General features: G+C 40.0%; 1 protein-coding gene across 5 annotated transcripts in view; it reads left to right on the forward strand.

The window, feature by feature from the left end:
• The first annotated feature begins 960 nt into the window (after nt 1-960).
• Nucleotides 961-22,155, forward strand: part of NAB1 (NGFI-A binding protein 1) — a 56,253-nt gene continuing 35,058 nt past the window's right edge. For 2 of the 5 annotated variants that reach the window (XM_036744447.1, XM_036744448.1), the window contains exons 1-2: nt 1,158-1,358; nt 21,290-22,124. In XM_036744447.1, the coding sequence (XP_036600342.1) occupies nt 21,306-22,124 (819 nt within the window). In that variant the 5' untranslated portion in view covers nt 1,158-1,358; nt 21,290-21,305. Of the gene's footprint in view, nt 1,359-21,289; nt 22,125-22,155 lie in introns of all 5 variants that reach the window. The other 3 variants (XM_036744446.1, XM_036744449.1, XM_036744450.1) reach the window with 3 other exon arrangements.

Consider the following 22,155-nt stretch of genomic DNA (forward strand, 5'->3'; position numbering starts at 1 on the left):
ACTGATCACCAACATTCACCAACCCCACTGCCCTACACCTGCCACTCTCTTCCATCCACCCCACCTCCTCATTTTTTTTAATCATTAAAGCTTATTTCCTGGCTGGAAGGGTTCACTTTGACAGCTTTCAAAAGAGAGCTCGGTTTTGTCCTAGAACTTGGCACAACTCCTTTTGTAATGCTCACCTCTCTACTTGGGTGGAAGGGAGATTCCATCCCAGATGATTAGTGATGTGTGTGTGTGTGTGTGTGTGTGTGTGTGTTGGTGGTAGTGGTGGTTAAGTACACCCCTCCCTTCACCTCTGGGAAGGAGGATTTGACAGGGCGTGCTCTTTGAAATGTCATTGCAAACCTCAGGAGTTAAGACAATTAAAAAAAAATGCAGTGTAAATTTTCCCTCTTAATCTCAGCAGCAGATCCAGGCCTGAGGCAACTCCTCTCTACTTGTATCTTTCTTCCTCCTTTTCCCCCCTTTTCCCTTTTAAGAAGCAGCGGGAGTCGGATCGGCAGGGGGTGTGGGAGCGGGAGCCCTTCCCCTCCCAGGGCGTCTCACTTGGTCCTTCCCTTCTGTGGTGCGAATAGGTGGTACTCGCTATTCCGGGGAGGGAGGGGACGGCAAGGGAAGGCAAAGCAAAGGAGAGATGGTGGGGGGTTGGGAAGGGGGGGGTGGGAAGAGGGCAGCAGCTTCAGCCTCAGCGGCAGCCACCCCCGCCCCTGCGGCTGCCCACGCCAGGATCTGCGTCACACGGGCCGTGTGTGGGAGGAAGACCGAGCAGCAGCAAATGTAGCAAGAGCGGAATCTCCCAATGTGACAGCTAGAGGGGGGGGTGGAGGAGGAGGAGGCGGAGGGGAGCGAGAGAGCGGGAGGGAAGGAGGGAGCGGGGTGGGGGGAGGGGGGCAGCGGGGGCGTGGGGGAGGGGGTGGGTTGTGGCTGGCAGGCAGGGAGGGAGGCGCTGCTGCCGCTGCTGCTGCTGCCGCCGCCGCCGCCGCCGCCGCCGCTGCCGCCCGCCCCGCTCGGCTCCTCCGCGCACTCCGCCGCCAGCCCAGCGCCAGCGGTCCTCTGGAGCCGTCGGGGCGCGCGCGGGGAGTTGGGGAGCCTCCGCGCCCGGGGCACGGAGAAGAGAGCGCGTGCCCCGGGCCCAAGGGAGAAGGGGAGAAGGAGGAGGAGGAGAGAATGGGGGTGCATTAAAGAGGGGGGGAGGAGAGAGGCTCCCACCACCTTCCCCCCTAGATGGGAGAGGAGGAGTCTCCGCTGCTGCCGCTGTCCGGAGAGCGCTGGGGGGAAAGCGATTGGCACTAACTTCGGAGTTGGGGCAAGCTCGGGGAGAGAGAAAAGAGACAGCTGCATCCTCTTGCAAAGTATGTATCTAACCCTCCTCTGCAGAGCATGTGTGTGCAAGCCATGGCTTCCCCCTCATCCTCCTCCAGGATAAAAGATTCCCAACACCCCCCCCCCCCATCCTCTCTAAGCTACTTGGTTGCAAAGTGTCAGCAGTCCGAGCCACTTGTTTGGCCCTGGAGGGGGTGGGGGGGACTTACTTGACCGTGCGCCGGAGTTGAGTTTGTGGCTTTGGGGCTGCTCTGGGAAGAGAGTGGTTTTAGGCATCAGGAGGGAAGGGAAGAAGAAGAGGAGAAAGTGGACATTTGAGGAAAGATGGTCACCTCAAACTCGTGCCCCCCCACCCCCCAAGTTTGCTGTCTGGGCTGAGTTGATTTGTGCTGCTGCTGCTGCAGATTGCCGGAAAGAGAGGGCGGAATCCTGCCTGTGTGGGTGATTCCCAGAGAAAATCCAGTGCAAAAAGGGACTAGGGAAGAGGCGGCAAGTACTGAGAGGTCCCCGCATTGTCTCTGCCCTCGGAGAGCCGGGAATGTGGAGCTCAGAACTCCTTACTCGGTTTTTAGCTATGGAGAATCCCGAGTAAATGTGTATATCTGTGTTTGTATCTGCTCCAGAGCGCTGCACAGCTAATGGTTGGCAATTCTAGATATATCCTGACAGTGCTTTTTAAAACCCCTAAACTTTGTACAAGTACGATAAAGCCTTACCTTTTTTATTTCCAAAACTTGTTTTGGATTTTTCCTCCACCGACTCTTTGAGGAAAATTATAGTTTTGGTTGAAAGTGCCACTAGAAAAAATTCTAAAGTCATTTGCACTTGCTGAAGCCACGCATATATAGGCAAACACAAGTAGGACTTCAAGGACATGGAGTCTGGGGTATGATTTTATGTATCTTTAGAAATATACGTACAGTGTCCTGCTGCACACTTAGCATGCTAGTCTTTAGTTGTGAAGCACATTCGATTGCATTTTAATGAGCCAATTTGGAAAAAAGGCGCAGACAGCCTAACTTTTAGCTATTTTTAAACACATAAAGCAGGTTTTGAAGCAGGTTGATTCAGGGACCCTTCTATCACCCTACCAAATATGAGGGTCTTGGAAAAATTTTGGATAGTTGCCAATTTAAATTTCTCTACCCCAAAACTCATTTTGGGGTAGCCTGTCACCATCAACAGGCTTGCTCAGTTTACAGTCTGCAGACTTAGGAAGGACAAAGATCAGAGACATACTCAGGACCTTGTTCTGAAATATTTTGGCAGCCCCTCAAGAGATAGTATTAGGTTACATAGGAACTGAGGAGTGGATTACAAATGATTCATTGGTAGTAAATGGTTAATTGCTTTGTTGGTTAAAGTGTACATATACAAAATTACCTGATTAGATCTTAGGTCTCCTGACAATTTATAGATTTTTTTTTCTTCCTACAACATACTGATTTTTAAAACCTACTGATTAGCTACCTGTCAACTTTCCCCTTTGTGCCTGTACATTTTAAATAGATGTATTTGAAGAAAGGGTATACAGGATTTGCTTCTGCTATTTTTGGGTGGAGGCTATTGTCTTCACCAAGACTAAGAGAACTGCCTCTGATACAATATAAGGGCTACTAGAAGTGGATTTTGTATTCCAGGGCATCTCTTTTTCTATGCTTTATGAACACAATTGTGCTTCATCTCCTAGGGGAGTGTGTATAAGTGTAAAAGTATATTCTTAATTTGTTCCTTCAGGTTCATTACCATGTAAGTAGGTTGCTTCTATGCATTTACAGTTTGCTAGCAAGGTCAGCATTCTTTCCCTTTGTATTTGCAGTTAAAATATGGAATTCTAAAAGAAAATAATTTCAGAGAACTTTTGAAAGATTTCCTGTTTGATTTTCCTATTCTTTCTACCACCTTCCAGGTAAAGGTAACAGCTATCTTTGTTAAATGTCATCAGTCAGCCTTGGTGACCTTTTGTTGTATGTGAATGTATTAAGAACAGTAAATTAAATTCAAAGCCAATATATTTGAAGCATTATTGATTTCTCAAGCCCTCTTATTTTACCTACTAACTGCAGAAGGGATTCATATACCAAAAATTTTTGCAATGTTATTACTGAGATAAATGAATGTAATGAACATCTTAATCTAAGCACATTTGTTTTTAGTTTTACTTCCAAAGGCTGAAAATTATTAGAATAATTGAGCAATCACCTGCTAAATTAGTTTTTAATTCTCTCCTAGGATCAATAAATAAAAGCCATTACCTTTTAGATATGCCTTGTATTTTTTTTTTAAAGAAAGAAACCCTCACTAGATGTTATTTTTCTTGAGATACTATTTAAAGAATACTAGTGGAGCATTTTTTAAACTATGCTTTAGCCATGAACACATTGGTTTATTATTAGAGACTTTCTGGGTTTTCACTGTGGATGTTTTAGAAGAAGAAGTTATTTATCTGTGCTAAGGAAAAGAACAGCTTGAAGAATTTGTTGCATGAACTTTAAATATGTAAAGAGAGAATATGGAGGGAGGGGAAAAAAAAAGTAGGTTGGATTTTTGTGCCTGCTGACCCAGACAGTATCCTGAGACATAGGCCTTTTATCTAACATATAGTGATCATTATGACTACTGCATTTATATATTTAAAATAAAGACTTTTTAAAGATGCTTAAATCTAAAGATTTACTATATATACTCTAGTGTTATGACACTTTGGATTGGTTATTTTTGTGAAAATTAACATACCGAATAAATCTTACAAAGATTTAGGCCCTTCTTATGCACATTGAACTTGTGTAAGTATATTTGCTGGGGGAAGTTTATATATACACACACACACTGATATATATATATATATATGTTGCATAATAAATACTCAATCAGCACCCACTCAAGCATATAAGGAATGCTAGTCTATTTGCTTTGGATTTATTTTTATCTTAACTACTTCTTTCATTCTCTTGAGTAGTAGAGTTAGGAATAGTACAAGTATTGTATTAAATGCAAATTCCCTTCTTGATCTGACATATTCAGTTCCTCCTACCCTTAGTGAAGTACTAGAATTTAATATGAATATAATAATGGAGCAAATAGGAAAGTTGCGAAATTGGTGTGTGTAAAAAAAGGGAGTAGAAAACCTTATTCTTCTGTTTATTTTCACTTAATACTATTCTGTGGCTGTTAAATTTTTGTAGCTAATCAGAAACTCCTAAATTGCTTGCTGTTTTTCGGTGCATTTTCTTGTCCTTTATTTGGACAAAATTTGCATAATGTCTTCACTGAGTAATTTGGCTTTTCCTTTAAGTATTTAATTACAGAGGACTCAAACTTAAAATCTGAAGTAGATAGAACATACTTTTAAGGAAGATGTCAGAGTTTGGTACAGTGAAAGAAGGCTCTTGGCTACACCATAAGAAAATGGTTATATAGAAGGTATGTGGGGTGTGTGTGTGTGTGTGTGTGTGTGTGTAAAATCAGACCTGTTATTTCATTACTACCAGGTGTTTCCATTGAGGGGACTTCCTCTACCAATGCAACTTGCCACTTGTTCTGCAGTTTGTACTTTCAGAGAATTTTGTGTTAGCATTAATATTGATAGGTTAAGTGACTTGCCCAAAGACACACAGGCAGCAGTTGTCTGTGGTGGTTCTTAAACCTGGCTTTTTCTGGTTAGTAGGCTGGATCTCCATCCACTATGCCATGCTGCTTCTCATTACATTATTATGGAAATAATAATTAGCCTGTGCAAATTAATTGTGTTAATCTAGTTAAACTAATTGTGTCCTTTTCCATTTTAGGTAACAATTTAACATCTTATTTTACACATGAATGTTTTTTAAAGGGATCTGGAGGAAGTAATTTTAAAATTTGAGCCTTTATTTTAGAACTACCCAGAAAATGAGAGTTCTTTCTATATAATGTTTCCGTTTATTTCATTAGAGATGCATGTTTAATTTTTCCTGGAATGTTAAACGTTGCACTAACTTGTTTTTATAATGAACACTAACAGTGTCAGAACCCCTCCCTTTACCAGCTTTTTCTGATAACTATTTATTCCCTGAATGGTTGAAATAATAATGAACCTCAAAAATAAATACAGGTAGCCTCAAATTTAGGGTGAATAATAAGTTCAATTGTAAATTAGTTGATTGAAACTTGGAACATATTTTTTTATAGAAACGATGCTATAAAATGGTAATTTGGTTGTCTGACTGGTCCACAAAAATGTATTTAACCCATAATGTAGTGGAAGAAATAGTATTCACCAAGACCTGGGAATATAGAATGTAGAACAGAAGAAGGACCTTTTAGGCCAAATTTCAAACTAGATGATGCTTATCTTTATGTTCCCAAGTCTCTTTTTGCATCCATTTCTTTAGTTTTTTTAGGTGCCCACTCACCGATGTTATGCTTCCCACTGAAGAAGTCCATTCATATCTGCCTTACTCCCTCCCTCCACTTCCACAATATGCTCCAGGCTCCAGAATTAGTGCTTTTACTGACCTGCTCTGAAAATGCCCATTCCCCCTGTGAAGTCCATAGAAACCAGGAGTTAGCAGGAAAGCAGTTTGATCAAACAGATTCATGCTAGCATGTCAATGAGACTTTGTATAAATACTGTAATTACATTTAAAAAAAAAGATGCTCGTTAACCCGAAATAATCTATAATTGGTAGAATTTTGAATAATGTCACATGGGGAGTTATTTTTGGTTACCACAGAGTTAGGTCAGCTTCACTTGTGTGTCTGTGTTTAAGGTTAGCTTCTGATACTGTTTTTGACTTTTTACAATTTCTCCCCTTCCCCCACTTTCAGAAAATTCCATCTATTCAGCAAAACCTCCCATTGTATTGTGTTTGTTTTTCCAGTCACTAAAGAAGCAGCAGCCACAGGGGCTCTGACCACAGGGTCTGGTTTGTGTAGATGGGCCATTTTAAAACTGGGTATTTAAAACTGTATTTTTGTAAATTGAGAATGTCTGTATTAGATGTCAGATCTGTAGCTACAAAATGAAGAAGATCCAGGATCACTTACTATTACTTGAGCTCTCTTTTATAATTTGTGTGCTGGGACATTATTACCACCTTAATTTGAGAACAACATGTTTTGTTCCTTTTTTTATCAGATTTTAATTATGTGAAGTTATATTTAGGGCAGCATGATTTGATCTGTGCTATGCCATATTATTATAAAGATTTATGGAATATTCTTTTGAAGAAGAGGATATGTTGAATGTAGAAGGATGCAAAGGGTCAAGAAAAAAAGCTTAGTCTACTTTAAGCTAATGATTTATTGAAACTCCAACAAAGGATAACACCTTCCTAGAACTTTATTGATTTCTGGCCCAGTCATGACAGGGAGGGGGGTGGGGTCATTCAACCTTCTTTCACTCAATAAACATTTTTATCTCCTACTGTGTCGAAGGTACCATGCTAGGGCTTATGGGGAATACAAACATGAGTAAGGTTCATTAGTTTTATGCAACTTCTAAACTAATAAGGGAGCTAGGATATGTATACAAATGATCATAATGCCAGGGCATAGTAAGTGCCATGAGTAGAATGCAGGTTAAGAGAAAGAAGGAATCCTTTCTTCTTGGATGGGAGGATGAGAGAAAGCATTATGAAGGAAGTGATATTTAAGCTGAGCCTTGAAAGAGGGTAGGAATTTGACAGGTTGAGGTAGACAGGGAGAGGCTGAATGGCATAGTAGATACAGTACTAGACTTGGAGTTAGGAAGATCTGAGGTCAGAGCTTGCCTTTGTCACTAGCTCTATCACCCTGGGCAAGTCACTTAACTTCTCAGTGAACTCATCTGCAAAATTAGGATAATAGTACCTGAAAGCACTTACTTTGGATCATAGATTTAGAGCTGGAAGGAGCCTTACAGTCCATAAGATTCCAGCACCTTCATTTTATAGATGGAGATACGAAGGCAAAGTGAGATTAAGTGACTCATCTAGGGTGAAACTCTGAAGCAGAATTTGAACCCAGATCTGTTTCACAGGATGATTGTTTTGGAAGCTCAGATGAGGTAATGGATGTAAAGTACTTGGCCAAATTTAAAGTGCTCTATAAATTCTAGCTTATTATTTTAGACAGGGAACAAAACGTGAGTAAAGGTAAACCGGGAGGAAGGCACATATCATGTTTAGAGAATGGCAGGCAATCTAGTTTGAGTGGAGCTTAAGATAACCTCTAAGATACCAGGAGATAAGGTAGTTTGTGTTCCTTTCATAGAGGATCTCAAGTGCCACGATACAGAGTTTGGATTTTATATAGATCATGTATGTGGGAAGGATGCTCTTGAAGATGTTTCGGTGTTGTTTTTAAGTAGTAGACTAGTATGATCAGAGCTGTACTTTTAGAAGATTCATCTGACAGGTGTATAGGATAGATTAGAGGCTAGAAGTGGGGAGACTAGTTAGGAGGCTTTTGCAAAGTAGTCCAGGTAAGTAGAGCTAATTAGGGTCTGAACTAGGGTAGTGGCCAATGGGACTGGAAAGGATAGATCTGATTTAAATGGCACTTCAGGGATAGAACTTAATGATTATTTGGATGATGGGGAGAATAATGAAGGAGTAAAAAGAAACTCCAAGACTTTGAACCTTGATGCCTGGGAGAAAATAGTGGGGGTATTAAGAGAAAAAGAGAAGCCAGGAGTACCCTTTTGAGAGATTAGTGGTGGGGTAAGATGGAGTGAGTGGCTGACAGGGAGGGAGATGCTGGGTTTGGTCTTATGTATAACAAGTTCTAAATGTTGACAATGTGTCCAGATTGAGATTACCAGATTGAAACGAGAGACTGTAGCTCAGGAGAGATATTTGTTAAGTTGAGCTAAAATGACAGATGAAGCAGGTTAGAATGCAAGGGAGAAAGTGTAGAGAGAGAAGAGAAGATGGTTAGGTGTTGAGGGTGGTGGAGCAAAGAGCCAAAAAAAAAAATCAATGGGAAAGAGTGGGTGGGGAACAAAACTGGATAGTGTAATATTATTACAGCTGCCAAAAGAAGAGAGTTTCAAGGAAGAATGATGGTAACCGACTAGGAAGAAGAAGAAAATTAAACAAAGGATTTGGTAATTAAGAGGTCATTGGTGACTTCTTAGAGAACAGTTTTAGTAGAGTAGTAGGGACAGAAACTAGATCACAAGGAATTTTATACCTATCAAGAATGGATTGGAAGAACCTTTTGGAGTGGATAGCCAAGGCTTCTCCAGCCCAGTCCCAGATCGCCCCAAGTCTGAAGGACTTCTGGGAAGTTTGGTTGATCCTGGGCTGTATTTGTCATGGCTCTAGGATCCAGCAGGGATTGTTCCCTGGGCAGTTTTATGAACTAAAATGGACTACTCCTTCCTCTGGGATTTGGCAAATGGCATGGTCCCTCATGTTTCTTACTCCAGATAACCAAAGTATATTTTATTAGCATTTAAGAGTTACTCATTTGCATTTTGAAGAGACAAAGGATTTTAACGAGTCCTTAATGGGAAAGGTTTTTAACTCTGAGCCAACAGTATTCTTTCTCTAGGAAGGACCAGATTGGAGAGTAATAAAGAGAAAGTAAGAAAAGGTTTTGGTGTATAGTTGTGCCAGTAAGGGTCTGGTTTAGCTTTTGAATGCAGTATATCTTGGTGAATGGTTTCTCTTAAGCTCATGGAATTCATGAAAAGGTTGCACAGCACGCTTGTTTCAGGATACTCTTAAAAAGCAAAGTACAAGTTAGCAGTTAGTTACAGTAGAAGCATAGGCTTCAGAGGTTGTGTAAAGGGGCTTTTGATATTTGCTTTATTCAGGAGGAATGCCAAATCGATGCTTTCTCTTGCCCTAATTGGCTCCTCATTAGAGAATGATTGTACAACAGGCTTCAGGAACACGGGAAATATTGTCCCATAGAATTTTCTTTTAAATCAACTCTAAATTAATATATAAGTGGCAGGTATATAAGTGATCACAATGGTCTTTGTAAAACAAGCATTCCTACAAATTCAAGAGAGCAGAGAGCTGGAGAAGTGGGATAGAGGAGGTGAGAGGAGCCTTTTCCTTGCAGTAAACATGGGTATTGAGTTAACTTAGTTCCTTTTGTATGTGATCCATTAACCTTTACTGGTTTATCTTTCAATTATCATATTTGCCTTTAAACTGAAAGCCTGCTCCTGATATTATGTATGAGAGTAGTATATTCACATCCTTTTTCCAACTCATAAATATTTTCTCCTGGGTGAGTATCTCTTTGAGTAAACATTCCTTAAGTTGGAAGGAAGGAAGTCTTTTGAGTACCAATAATAAGAAAATTTGGAAGCTGTAGAAATGGATACTTGACCTTTAGTGTTTTCTTTGCCTTCCTGGTTATAGTAGTCTCAAGTTTATTCACTATTTTCTCTCTCTCTCTAAAATGAAAACTCAGAAGCTGTATTCTGACAGGCAATCCAGCATCATCATTCTCCAATTCTCTATCTCAGAATCTTCTTGGTAGTCACGTTCTAATTTCCCCATATTGTCTAATTTATTTTTAAAAAAATATTTTTTTCCAGTTACATGTAAAGCAGTTTTCAGCATTCATTTTTTATAAGATTTTGAGTTCCATATTTTTCTCCCTCTGTTCCTCCGTTTCACCCTGCCTAAGTGGCAAACAATATGATATAGGTTATGCATATGCAGTCATGTAATATCCATAATAATCTGCGTTAATCTAATTTTTTAAACCAAATTTCAGTTTTAGTAATATGGCAAAGGTGCTCATTAAGGTAGAATTTTTTCTTTATAGACTTAAATCCCACAAGGTTCAGATGGTATTTAATAATTTCAATGTTACTTAATGACGTTCAGTTCCTAGACTTAATTTTTTTTATCCAATTAGGTATTTTATTCTCTTATTCTGAAAAACATCTACCTTTTTTTGCATAAGTATTTTTTTTTCCAGGCTTAGATTGTTTCACATCTGTGTAGGTGGCAATAGGACTAGGAATACAGTTAAGCCAGATAGACCCACTTGGCAGATGTGGAGCAGGAAGTCATGGGTTCAAATGCCAGCTCCTATCTCTACTATCAAATGCTGCTATGGGCTAATCATCTGCATTGCAGAGATGCTAATAACTGTACTATTTATGTCACATGTTTGGGAGGAAAGTGCTATTATAATTGGCTGTTGTGAGTGTAGGCAGGACAAGTATTCAAGGGGATGGAAGTCATTCAGGGCAGGTACTAAAAGTACCAGGAGAAATCCAGAGTCTAGGTGGCAAGAGAGAGTTAATAAATCAATGATACACTTTGACTTCCAGATTCTCCCTCTACCACCATCATTCAGCAATTTTCCTCCCCTTTAAGGTTTGCTCTATTCAAGATTATCATCCTATTCAGATCCTGGTGGTTATTATCTCTTGACCGTCCCCAGGGCATTCTTTTTCTTTTCTGTTCAGTGCCTGCCTCATAAGCCTGCCTGCCTCATAAGCCTCCCCGCCACCCCAGCTTCTGCCTCCTCGTACTAGGGGACTTCAGCATACATATTGATACTCCATAGATATCCTGACTTCCCAGTTTCTTGACCTCAATTTCTGTGACCTACTCTTCACTGCAGCTACACACAGAAACGGTCATACCCTTAATCTTGTGATCACCCACAAGTGTTCCATCTCCATGTTAATGAACTATGAAATTTCTTCATCAGATCATAATATTTTATCATTCCAACTTTTCCCGATGCCTTATGACCCCAACCATGTTCTTCAGTTCTTTTGCCTCTCAGTCCTTTCATAGGCCATCTTCCCCTACAGTGGGCACACTCTTCTCTCTAACCCTGTCTTGACCCTTTGGTGAACCAATTCAACACTTTCCTCTACAGTTGAATGCCTCGCCTCCTTGTCCTATTGCCTATCATGCCATGACAAACCCCAACTTTGGATTATTTCTACCATCTACCTTCTTCATTGCTATTCACTTGCACCTGAATAGAGCTGGAGAAAGGCACATAATCATATTGACTGAGCCCACCACAAGTTAATGTTACATAATCTCAATTGGGTCCTCTTTGCAACAAGGTAATTCTTTTATGCCTCTATAATTGTTTCACTACCCTACTCACTACAGTACCTGTCGCCAACCTTTTCATCCCTCCTTAAGCATCTCATACTCCTCCATCCCTACTCCCTGAAAAATTTGAGGCTATTCACTGAGAGTGCCTTTGACTTCCCACTCCTTATATCACCCAGATGTCTTCTGCCACTATATCCTCCTCCTCACTTGTCTCACATGAAGAAATGCTCCCCCCACCAAGGTAAACCCCTCTGCTAGATGATGAGGTGGTCTGTAATTGGGAAGACCCAAGTTTGAATACAGTCTTTGATATTAACTGTGTGACCCTGAACAAGTCACTTAACCCCTGTTTGCCTTAGTTTCCTCATCTGTAAAATAGGGATAAGAATAGTACCCAGTTTCCAAGGTTGTTATGAGGATCAAATAAGATAAAAATTGTAAAGGGCATAGTGCAGTGCCTGGCACAGTAAGCGTTATATAAATGTTAGCTATTACTATTATTACATGCACCTGTGATTCGGTTCATTCTGTCGTCTTCTGCGGATTGACCCCTCTGTAATCCCCATTGATCTGTCAATATATCCTTATCAATATATTGTCTCCTTCTTTGCTGCTTATAAACACCCATGTATCCCCCTTAAAAAAAAAAAAACAACCCACTCTTGATCCAGTCATCCATCCCCCACTAGCTCTCATCCTGTATTTCACTTCCCGTTTGTGCTAAATTCCTTGAGAAGGATGTTTAAACCAGGAGCCTCTGTTTCTGCCCTTATCAATCTTCTCTAAGCCCTGGTTTTCAACCATTTAACAAATACTGCGCTCTGTGAAATTACCATCTCTTCATCGCCAAATCTAACAGCCTTCATTCCTTTTTGACCTCTCTGATGCTATTGAGGATACAATCTTCTCTTGAACTGCTTCTTCACTTTAGGTTTCTGTTATACTTCTCTCTCCCAGTCTCCATGTGTGACAGCTCCTCAGTCTCTTTTGCTCATTCTTCATCCATGTCATGCCCACTAACTGTGGGTGTCCCCCCAGGCTCTGTGCTGGGCCCTTATTTTTTTTTCTCTGCCTACAGCATCTCATTTGGTGACCTTGTCAACTCCCAAGGATTTAGTGGTCATCTCTATACAGATGATTTCCAGGTTTATATATCATGTCCCCATCTTTCTCCTGAGCTCCAACCCCATATCAACAGCTGACTTTTAGACATGTTGAATTGGATATCTCATAGGCATCTCAAACTCAGCATTTCTCAAACAGAACTCATTGTCTTTCCCCTCAAACCTGTCTCTCTTCTGAGCACCCACATTACTGTTGTGGGTATCACCAGCCTCCCAGTGACCCAGGCTTGCAATCTTGGTTTCATCATCAGCTCCTTGCTAGAACTCATATCTTTTATCCAATCTCTTGACAAGTCGTATTATTTTTACCTTCACAGCATCTCTGTTATATATCTCTTTACAAGTCTCTCCCCTTACAAATCCACCATCTTGGTACAGGCCCTCATCTCTTGTATCCAGTCTGTTGACAGATTGTATTATTTCTGCCTTCACATATCCCTTTATATGTCTCCTCTCTCACAAAAGCATCATCTTGATGCAGGCCCTCATCACTTCATTCCTGGGCTACTGCAATAGCCTGCTGTTGGGCCTACCCACATGGAGTGTCTCCGCACCCCAGTTTAACCCCCACTCAGCTGCCAAAGTGATTTTCCTAAATCTCAGGTCTCACTAAGTCATTCTCCCACTCAATAAATGTTCCCTGTTCCCTCCCTCCACAATCAAATATAAAATTCTTGGCACTTAAAACCCTTCATAACCAGGCCCCCTTTCTCCCATTCTAATCTTATACTGGTACTTCTATCCATGTAGCAGCTAGGGGCTCAGTGGATAACTCCTGGACCTGGAGTTAGAAAGACCTGAGTTCAAATTTGGCCTCAAACAATTCTTATCTATGTGACCCTGAGCACGTTACTTAACCTCTGCTTGCCACAGCTTCCTCAGGAATAAGAATAATACCTACTTCCCAGGGTTGTCATAAAGATCAAATAGAGAATGATTGTAAAGTGCTTAGCACAGTGTCTGACACATCCATCCATCTAATATATCTACGTATGTATACACAGATATATGTGTATGTATACATGTGCATATGTGTGTGAATATATGTGTATGTATATGTATATTATACACACACACATTCTCTCTCTCTCTCAGTCTTTCTTTCTCTCTGTCCAATAAAACTATATAGACCTCTTTGCTGTTTCTTACACACATTGTTCCATCACTGAATTCCATGCCTGAAATGTTCCCTCTCCTCGCTTTGACTCCTTTCAAAACTCAAGCTCAAATCCCACCTTCTGCAGCAGATCTTCCCTTGTCTTTGTCACTATCAGTTCCTTCATTCTGAGGTTTCCTTCCATCTGAATTGCATTTTTCTTGTATATACCTAGTTAATTTTATGTTAGCCTTTCCCCATTAGAATGGCAGCTCCTTGAGAGCAGGAGCTGTTTTGCCTGTCTTTATCTTCCCTGCACTTGGTGCATAGTAATTAATTCTTAATAATCGATTGTTGATCGACTGAGTGATTGACTGCCAGGTACTGTGCTAGGTGCTGAGGAAGCAAATACAAAATTGAAAAACAGAATCTGTGCTCTGAAAATCCTTACAATTTGATAATGAAGTTCAGATTTTTATAGCCCCTTATAGAAAAGCTGCCTTGTGAACTAGATAGTGCTACTATCACCCCTTTTTTAATAGATAAAGTAGCAGTCTTAAAGAGATGCTCATTCCTGTCTTCCTCACCCAATCCTGATGCTCTTTCTGGTACTCAATACTGGCCTTCAGGACCAGCAGTGATGAGTAGGTAGCATATGATGTGCATTTTCACTGATGTTCACATTGGCTGAGCAAGTTCATGGTTTTCTCAGTTAGGGCCAGACCAAGGACCTTGAGATTATGTTGCTACATAGTCACTAGTGGGAGCTATATGGTCTCCCCCCCAAAATCTTTGTATAGGAGTCTGTGTAGACAGGAATTTGGCAGGTAGACCATAGGCCCAGTCTGGCAAGAAGAGGTCGGGTTTTTGGAAGTTAGCTGAGGCAAGGAAGAAGAGTGTGTCAATTGTTTATTCATTGGTGGATGGGCAGGTCAGATCCAGAGTCCAGGAATTCTTAGGAATCCCTAGCTGATCAGTTGACATCAGCAGTAGGCTAATCATGGCAGGAGATGGGGCACCTTCTGCCCTGTTTTATATTACCTGAAGATATTGGTGTACTTTGGCCCACAGGTGATGTTTTGTATTACTTGAAGATACTGGTGTACTTTGGCCCATGGGCGTTATTTGCAACTGGAAGGAAGTTAGATGACTGCTAGTGAAATGAGTGGGATATATTAAATATATATGTACATATGTATGACATATAATATATAGCATATATATTAGCAAATTCTGGAAGACATCATTCAAATTGACCTTGTGTCTTTGGGTAAAGTTGGAACAAGAGGTTCAGAATAATTTCTTTAGAACCCTAAAATTTAATGAAAAGTTCTAGATTACTCCTTTCTATTATTGGATGTTTCTTCTGAATTGTATGCTTAATTTCTGATGACCGTTTGGTCAACTACTCTTTAAACAAGTTTTTGTTAAGTTCCTGCCTCATTGGAAGCACTGTGTTAAGTACCCAGGATACAAAGAAAAGCAAAAACATTGTCCCCTACCCTCAAGGAGCTCGTATTCTAATAGTATTCTAACAGTATTTTGACTAATATTGCTATTGTTAAAGTCTGTAAATGGTGGTTTTGCTGTTTAAGATATCTCCTGCCTTCGGTTGGCATCCACACCTTTCAGAATGTAAATATTTTAATTTTTTTCTCTCCTAAGTTTTGTTTTAATAATTAAGATTTTATAGAACTAAGATTTTTTACTTCCTAAAATAATGTTTCTCAACTCCCAGTCCATGGACAATTTTCAGTGATCCATAAAGGTTTTTTTTAATTAAACACTTTTTATTAAAATTTTAACACTGAACATCAATGCAGCCAAGTAAATTAATTTAGTAATTATTTGTTAATTGCAATACATAAAATATCATAACAATTTTTTCAGCCATTCTATCCATTAGGAATCTTTCTCCATTTGTTCTTGTTCATTTTTTTCTCTTGCATGGTTATAGTGTATATTCCATTCTCCTGGTTCTGCCTGTTATTTTATTGTTTTTTTTTTTTTTTTGCTTTGGATTATTTCATACATACCTTTTTTTAAAATGTCCTCTAATTCTTAGCCTTAATTTCATTGTAGTATTCTATTACACTAATGAATTACACTGTTGGACATTTAGGTTGTTTCCAATTTTTTGCACAAAAGACTGACACGTAAATCTTTGAAAAAATAATATTTTCAGGTTATATTCCCAGCCTTGGAATTTTAGGTTCAAAGGATATGATTATTTTTGTAACTTTTTACTAAATAATGCCAGGTTGCTTTACAGAAAGATTTTGCAAATTTTAAATTCTACAGGTAATGTGTACTTGTTTCTCTACAACCTTGTTAATTAGATTTCATTGTTTTTTATTATTTTTGCCAGTTTCACGGGTGTGGGGTGGGACTTCAAAATAATCTTTGATTATTATTGGAGGTTATTAATTTTTTCAACTAATTATTAGCCATTTGCGCTTCCTTTTCATAATTTTTTCTACTCATGTCCTTCAGCCATTATCCATTGCAGCTAGCCATTGCTGATGTGATTTTTTAAAAAAGTTTGTTACATATTTTTAAGTAGCAAGTTTTTATCTCATTTTTGCTGTAAAGATTTTTTTCACAGTATGTGGTCTGCAAAACTTTGACTACCAAATGTCTTTACTTCTTCAGAAATAACTAACTCTTCCTTCTCCCTCTATTCTGCTCTTCGCAACCTGAATTTCTCTTCCCTGGCTCTGAGCTTACGTGGGCAGAGTTAGAGAACTAGTTATGTTAGTGATCTGTTGTATGGTTTGGGGATGAGAAATTTCATTGTAGTATTTAAGTCCTTAGCATTTTGACTACAAAATTTCATAGAGATGTGGAAAGAAAATTTAATGGTTTTTTTTTCCTATTAAATATAGGAGTCACAAATCATAGCATTTTTGATCCACACAAGACCCTAAGATTTATCTAGTTCAGCTCAGTAAACTTGAAAGCAGGAAATATTTTTAACTTTTGCCTTTATGTCCCCAGTATGTAGAATATTTCCTTGCACATAGTTGATGTTTAATAAATGCTTGCTGACTTGCCTTGCCTCCTATTTTACCGGTGATAGAAAATGAAATGCAAAGATTAGGATCATGTTTCTATTCCAACTCAGCCATTCACCAATTCTTATCTCAATTACAGGATACTGTTAAGGGCAACTAATTTTGATTGAAGCTTGGCATAACCCCCAAACTTATCAAGATCTGGCCTATGTTCCTACCGTTCTACTAAAGCAGCTCCTTTGGAGAGTTACCAGTGGCTTTTTCTCTGTCCTTCTCTTCCTAGACTGTTCTCTAGCTTTTGACCTTGGCCATCCACATCTTGAGACTCCAGTTTTTTTCTTTAACTGATCCTGGACGACTGATCTTTGTCATTCTGTCCCTTAATTAGATGCTTCTCTCACAGCTCTGGCCCGAACCCCCTATTCTGTTCTCTATACTTGAAGTGGCTTTACTTATCACTTCTGTCCAGATGACATCTGGATGTGTGACTCCTGCTCCGACTTATAACCTGTATCACAGGCCAGTATTTCCAATTATCCAGCTGACATTTCCACTTTAGGTACCCCACTGTCTTCTCAAACTGAGGGTGTTTGAAGCGGAAATCTGACTGCATAAAATCTAGCATTCATTTGCATATCATTTACATGTGGTTGATTTAACGTGACATGGCAGAGAATTCCTCTTTCTTCCCATTCCCCTTTTCCTCATGGTCTCTGAGGTTCATTCGAACTCTTAATGTTCTGACTTCTAAGATTCCTTCCAGCATTTATGTTCTGTGGATTTCCTATGGGCTAGGAATATCTTAGCTTTAACTTCTATGATTAATATTAGTTGAGTTTGTATGCACTCTAAAGCTGGCAGAGTGCTTTACTTATTTGAGAGACATGAAGCTGGGGTGTGCTGGTAAATGTTTAATAAACGACTGGAAAAATGTATGCAGGACACACTTTAAAGTTTAATTAGCATTATTAACGTTTTTTCCATCACTTTCTTAAGTCTAAACAATCAACAAAGCAATAAATCAAGCCCTGGTTTGTAGTGTTTGCCAATTTCTTAGATGTAAATGCTTAGATAGAAAAATTTCACAATTAGCCTTTGGTGGGAGCTAACTACAACACACCCTTGAATGAAAGGAAATGGGGGAAGGAGGAGAAAGTGGGGAATAGGAACTGAAGGGAAAGGTGTTTTTCTTTATGTTTTTTTTTTTTTTTGGCAGGGGAGGGCAGGGCAGTTGGGGTTAAGTGACTTGCCCAAGGTCACACAGCTAATAAGTATGTCAAGTGTCTGAGGGCAGATTTGAACTCAGGTCCTCCTGACTCCAGGGCCAGTGCTCTACTCACTGCGCCACCTAGCTGCCCCTGAAGGGAAAAATGGAAGGGAACTTGGAGGTCATCAGGTTATTCTGGTCCATTCTATTGTAATCCAGTTGTCACATTTTACAAATGAGGAAACTTAGGATCACACAGTGACTAAGGTCACACAACTAAGTGACACAGTACTAGTACTCAAACACCAACTTTCTGTCTTCATGGCCAGGACCCCTGCACTAAAACCATTGTGTCTTCCAGATGTGTGTGTTTGTCTCTGGCCTCAGACACTAACTGGGTGACCCTGGGCAAATCCCTTAACCATCCTCTGCCTCAGTTTCCTCATCTGTAAAATAGAGATGATAATAACACCCAACACTCAGGGTTGTTGTGGGAATCATGAGATAATAATCATAAAGCACATAACACAGTGCCTGGCACGTAAGTAAATGCTATATAAATATTAGCTATTATTATCTGTAATACAAGTCACTTTATTCCCTGAGCTTTATTTTCTTCACTTATAAACTAAGGGGATTAGGCTAGTTGGGCCTCTGAGGTCCTTCCCAGTTCCAGGTCTTATGATCATGTTTGATTTGTAGTTCTATCTGAAGAGTTGCTGACTAAAAAATAAAAAAAATAGCGTTCATGATGGGCCCCAGGCCCCAGACGGAGACCTCTTTCCCTTACCCAGAAAGGCCCATTTGTTTATAGGTCCTGGAAGAACCTCTGACTTTGAGCTTTCCTTGAATCTTCCCACTTGATCTGGCCTTGGTCTGAGGCTATAACCTTACATTATCATTAGGCCCAAATCTCCACCTAGCCTTGGCCTTTATTGTCCAGCTACTTTCTACCCTTGATACTATCAATATCCATGCCCTCAGCTATTTCCTGTCCTTAATCCCATTTCCTGGAGTCTGAGCTCTAGTCACCCCTGTCCCATCAAGATCCTCCTTAGACTCCTCCTCAAGTTCCTCCCTAAACCCCTCCTCTAGTGTCCCATCAAGATCCTCCTTAGACTCCTCCTCAAGTTCCTCCCTAAACCCCTCCTCTAGTCACCCTAGACTACGTGGACTACCCTAGATCCCTCCCATAATTCTTTCTGTATATAAATCTCATCCGGCTTCCACAAAGGCCCTCAGATCCCTTAAGAGCCTAGCCTATGGTGTGACTTCTTGAGGATCTGGCAAACGTAGCTAATCCTTAATAAACTTTGCCTTTTTCCTTGGCTGACAAGGCGAGCGGTGTGTCAGTATTTTGGTGTCTTGAGCACCCCTCAACCCCAAACCTCATCAGTCATATTTTCTACAGCATTTAATGGAATTCAGTGAATTTTGGCATGTGCCTAGGTGGATGAATGTCTTAGGAGGAAAAAAAAATGACTTACTCAACATAAAAATTACCATCTGGACATATCTGCCATAACATATTCATTAGGAAAAAATAATCCACTTATCTGCTCTGATGGGTACTGTGCATCGCTTTATGTGATTGTACTGAGGGAGGTCTACAGATCCCAGAAGCACTGAGTAAATGATTTTTGAAGGCAGCTTTTTTAAAAATTAAATTTTAAAATAATTTAAAATTTTGTTTTCATTGCATTCTCTCTCTTCTACTTTCTCCTAACGCTGTCACCCCTAACATTTGGAAAGCAAGAAAAATAAAATCTACTACAAGCATATTTAGTCAAGCAAAACAAATTCTCACATTGGCCACGTCAAATACAGAATCCATCACCTTTCTCTCTGGGATTTGGGCAGCATATTTCATTAAGAGTTCTTTGGAATTGTGGTTGGTCATTGTGCGTGTCAGAGTACCTAAGTTTTTCAAAGTTGTTTGTCTTTGTAGTATTTTGTTATTGTATCAACTAGTTTCCTGACTTCACTTTGCATTAATTCATACAGATTTTCCCCAGATTTCTATAAACCCCTTCATCATTTTTTATAGCACAAGGGCATTCCATCTCATGCATATACCATAACTTAAATCAGCCAAATGATGGGCACCCCCTTAGTTTCTAATTCTTTGCTGCCACAAAAAGAACTACTATATTTTTGTACATATAGGTCATTTTTCTCTTCTTTGATCTCTTTGGGCTATAGACCTAGTAGCAATATTGCTGGGTCAAAGGGCATGCACAGTTTAATAGCTTTTTGGGCATAGTTTCAAATTGCTTTCCAGGATAGCTGGACCAGTTCACAATTCCACCCACAGTGCATTAAGGTATGAGTTTTTACGCAACCCCTTCAGCATTTGTCATTTTCCTTTTTTTTTTTTTTTTTGCCAACTTTGCCAATATGATTGGTTTGAGGTTTATCCTCGGAGTTGCTTTAATTTCAATTTCTTTAATTACTGGTGATTTAGACCATATTTTCTGTCAACTGGACCAAACTAACCTCTAACCTGTGGATGGCCAGAGTCGAACAGAGCAGGCTAGGGACGGGAGAGTCAGATATCAAACAGAAGTTTAATTTCAAAGTGAAGGAAATGGCTTGCAAGCAAGGAGGGACATTAGACATGTTTTGGGGCCCCCTAGTGGGAGAACCCACTTTAGTGGGGGCAAATCTCATTACTTATACCAATGGCTACACAGTGAGCTGTAGCCTTGACAATGAAGTCATAGCAAGGCTTCATGACCAGAACTTGCCCGAGCTTGTCTAGTGCTTGTCTGAGTTCAGAGAACATCTGGTGCTGGTCAAAGCAATACAATAATTACGTGAAACAATTCTGGGATTTTGCTGTGACTGAGATCATTCAGAAAGTGAACGCAAAGGATTGTTGTTATGCCAAGCTCAGGGCACAGCCTGCTTCTTGGGCCTTAGATCTGAAAAACGGGGTGTCTCCTAATAGTATCTTGACATTTCATATGACTATTGATAAACTTGAGTTTCTTCTTCTGGCTTGTTCATATCCTTTGACCATTTATCAATTGGGGAATGGCTCTTGTTCTTATAAATTTGAAACAATGGTTCTCTATATATCTTAGAAATGATAACCTTATCAAAGAAACTGACTGCAAAGATTTTTTTTTTCCAGTTTCTTGTGAAGGCTTTTAAAAGAGAACTTCTTTCTGAGAACTTCTTTTTTGTCATGTTGCATTTTTGTCAACTTGGTTCAAATCTGATTTAATTTTTAAAAATTTAAATTTAAAATTTTTATACAATATTTTTTGTGCCAAGGTTTATAAAAAATGTCTATCACAAAATCTTTCCAAATATAGATTACTCCGTTCTTTGTTAGTACTATAAAACTATTGATGTCTAGCTTGTTGAAGGAATAAAGGGCATGTGAGATGATGTTTATAAATTACATTGAAACCCTAAAGTGCTATGCAAATATGAGTAGTTGTTTCTGTATAGTAATGGATAATCTGATGAATTAGTTCTCTGCTTTGCTCTTTCAGGTTGGCCTTCTCAGTAATGGCATCAGCTCTACCTAGGACCCTGGGGGAGTTGCAGTTGTACCGAATATTACAAAAAGCCAACCTTCTTTCTTATTTTGATGCCTTTATCCAACAAGGTGGTGATGATGTCCAGCAGCTGTGTGAAGCCGGTGAAGAGGAGTTTTTGGAAATCATGGCCCTAGTGGGCATGGCTAGCAAGCCCCTTCATGTCAGAAGGTTACAGAAGGCTTTACGGGACTGGGTTACAAACCCTGGCCTTTTTAATCAGCCTCTTACTTCCTTGCCTGTCAGTAGCATCCCCATTTATAAATTACCAGAGGGCTCACCTACATGGTTGGGAATGTCCTGTAGTTCTTACGAGAGGAACAGCGGTGCTCGGGAACCTCATTTGAAGATTCCAAAATGTGCTGCTACTACATGTGTGCAGAGCCTGGGGCCAGGTAAATCAGATGTTGTGGGGACCTTAGCGCTACAGAGTGCTGGCGATTCAAGACTTTGGCAAGGTCACCACACTACAGAAAGCGAACACAGCCTCTCCCCAGCAGACCTCGGCTCCCCAGCCTCACCAAAGGAAAGCTCGGAGACTCTAGATGCAGCTGCTGCTCTGTCTGTGGCCGAGTGTGTGGAACGAATGGTCCCCACACTTCCCAAAAGTGACTTGAATGAAGTGAAAGAATTGCTGAAAACCAACAAGAAATTGGCTAAAATGATTGGCCACATCTTTGAGATGAATGATGACGATCCACATAAGGAGGAGGAGATTCGGAAATATAGTGCAATATATGGGAGATTTGACTCGAAAAGGAAAGATGGCAAACATCTCACACTTCACGAGGTAAAAATAGAACAAAAGTGAATTAGGTGCT

The sequence above is a fragment of the Trichosurus vulpecula genome, chromosome 2 (assembly GCF_011100635.1).
Source record: "Trichosurus vulpecula isolate mTriVul1 chromosome 2, mTriVul1.pri, whole genome shotgun sequence".
NCBI classification, from domain to species: Eukaryota; Metazoa; Chordata; class Mammalia; order Diprotodontia; family Phalangeridae; genus Trichosurus; species Trichosurus vulpecula.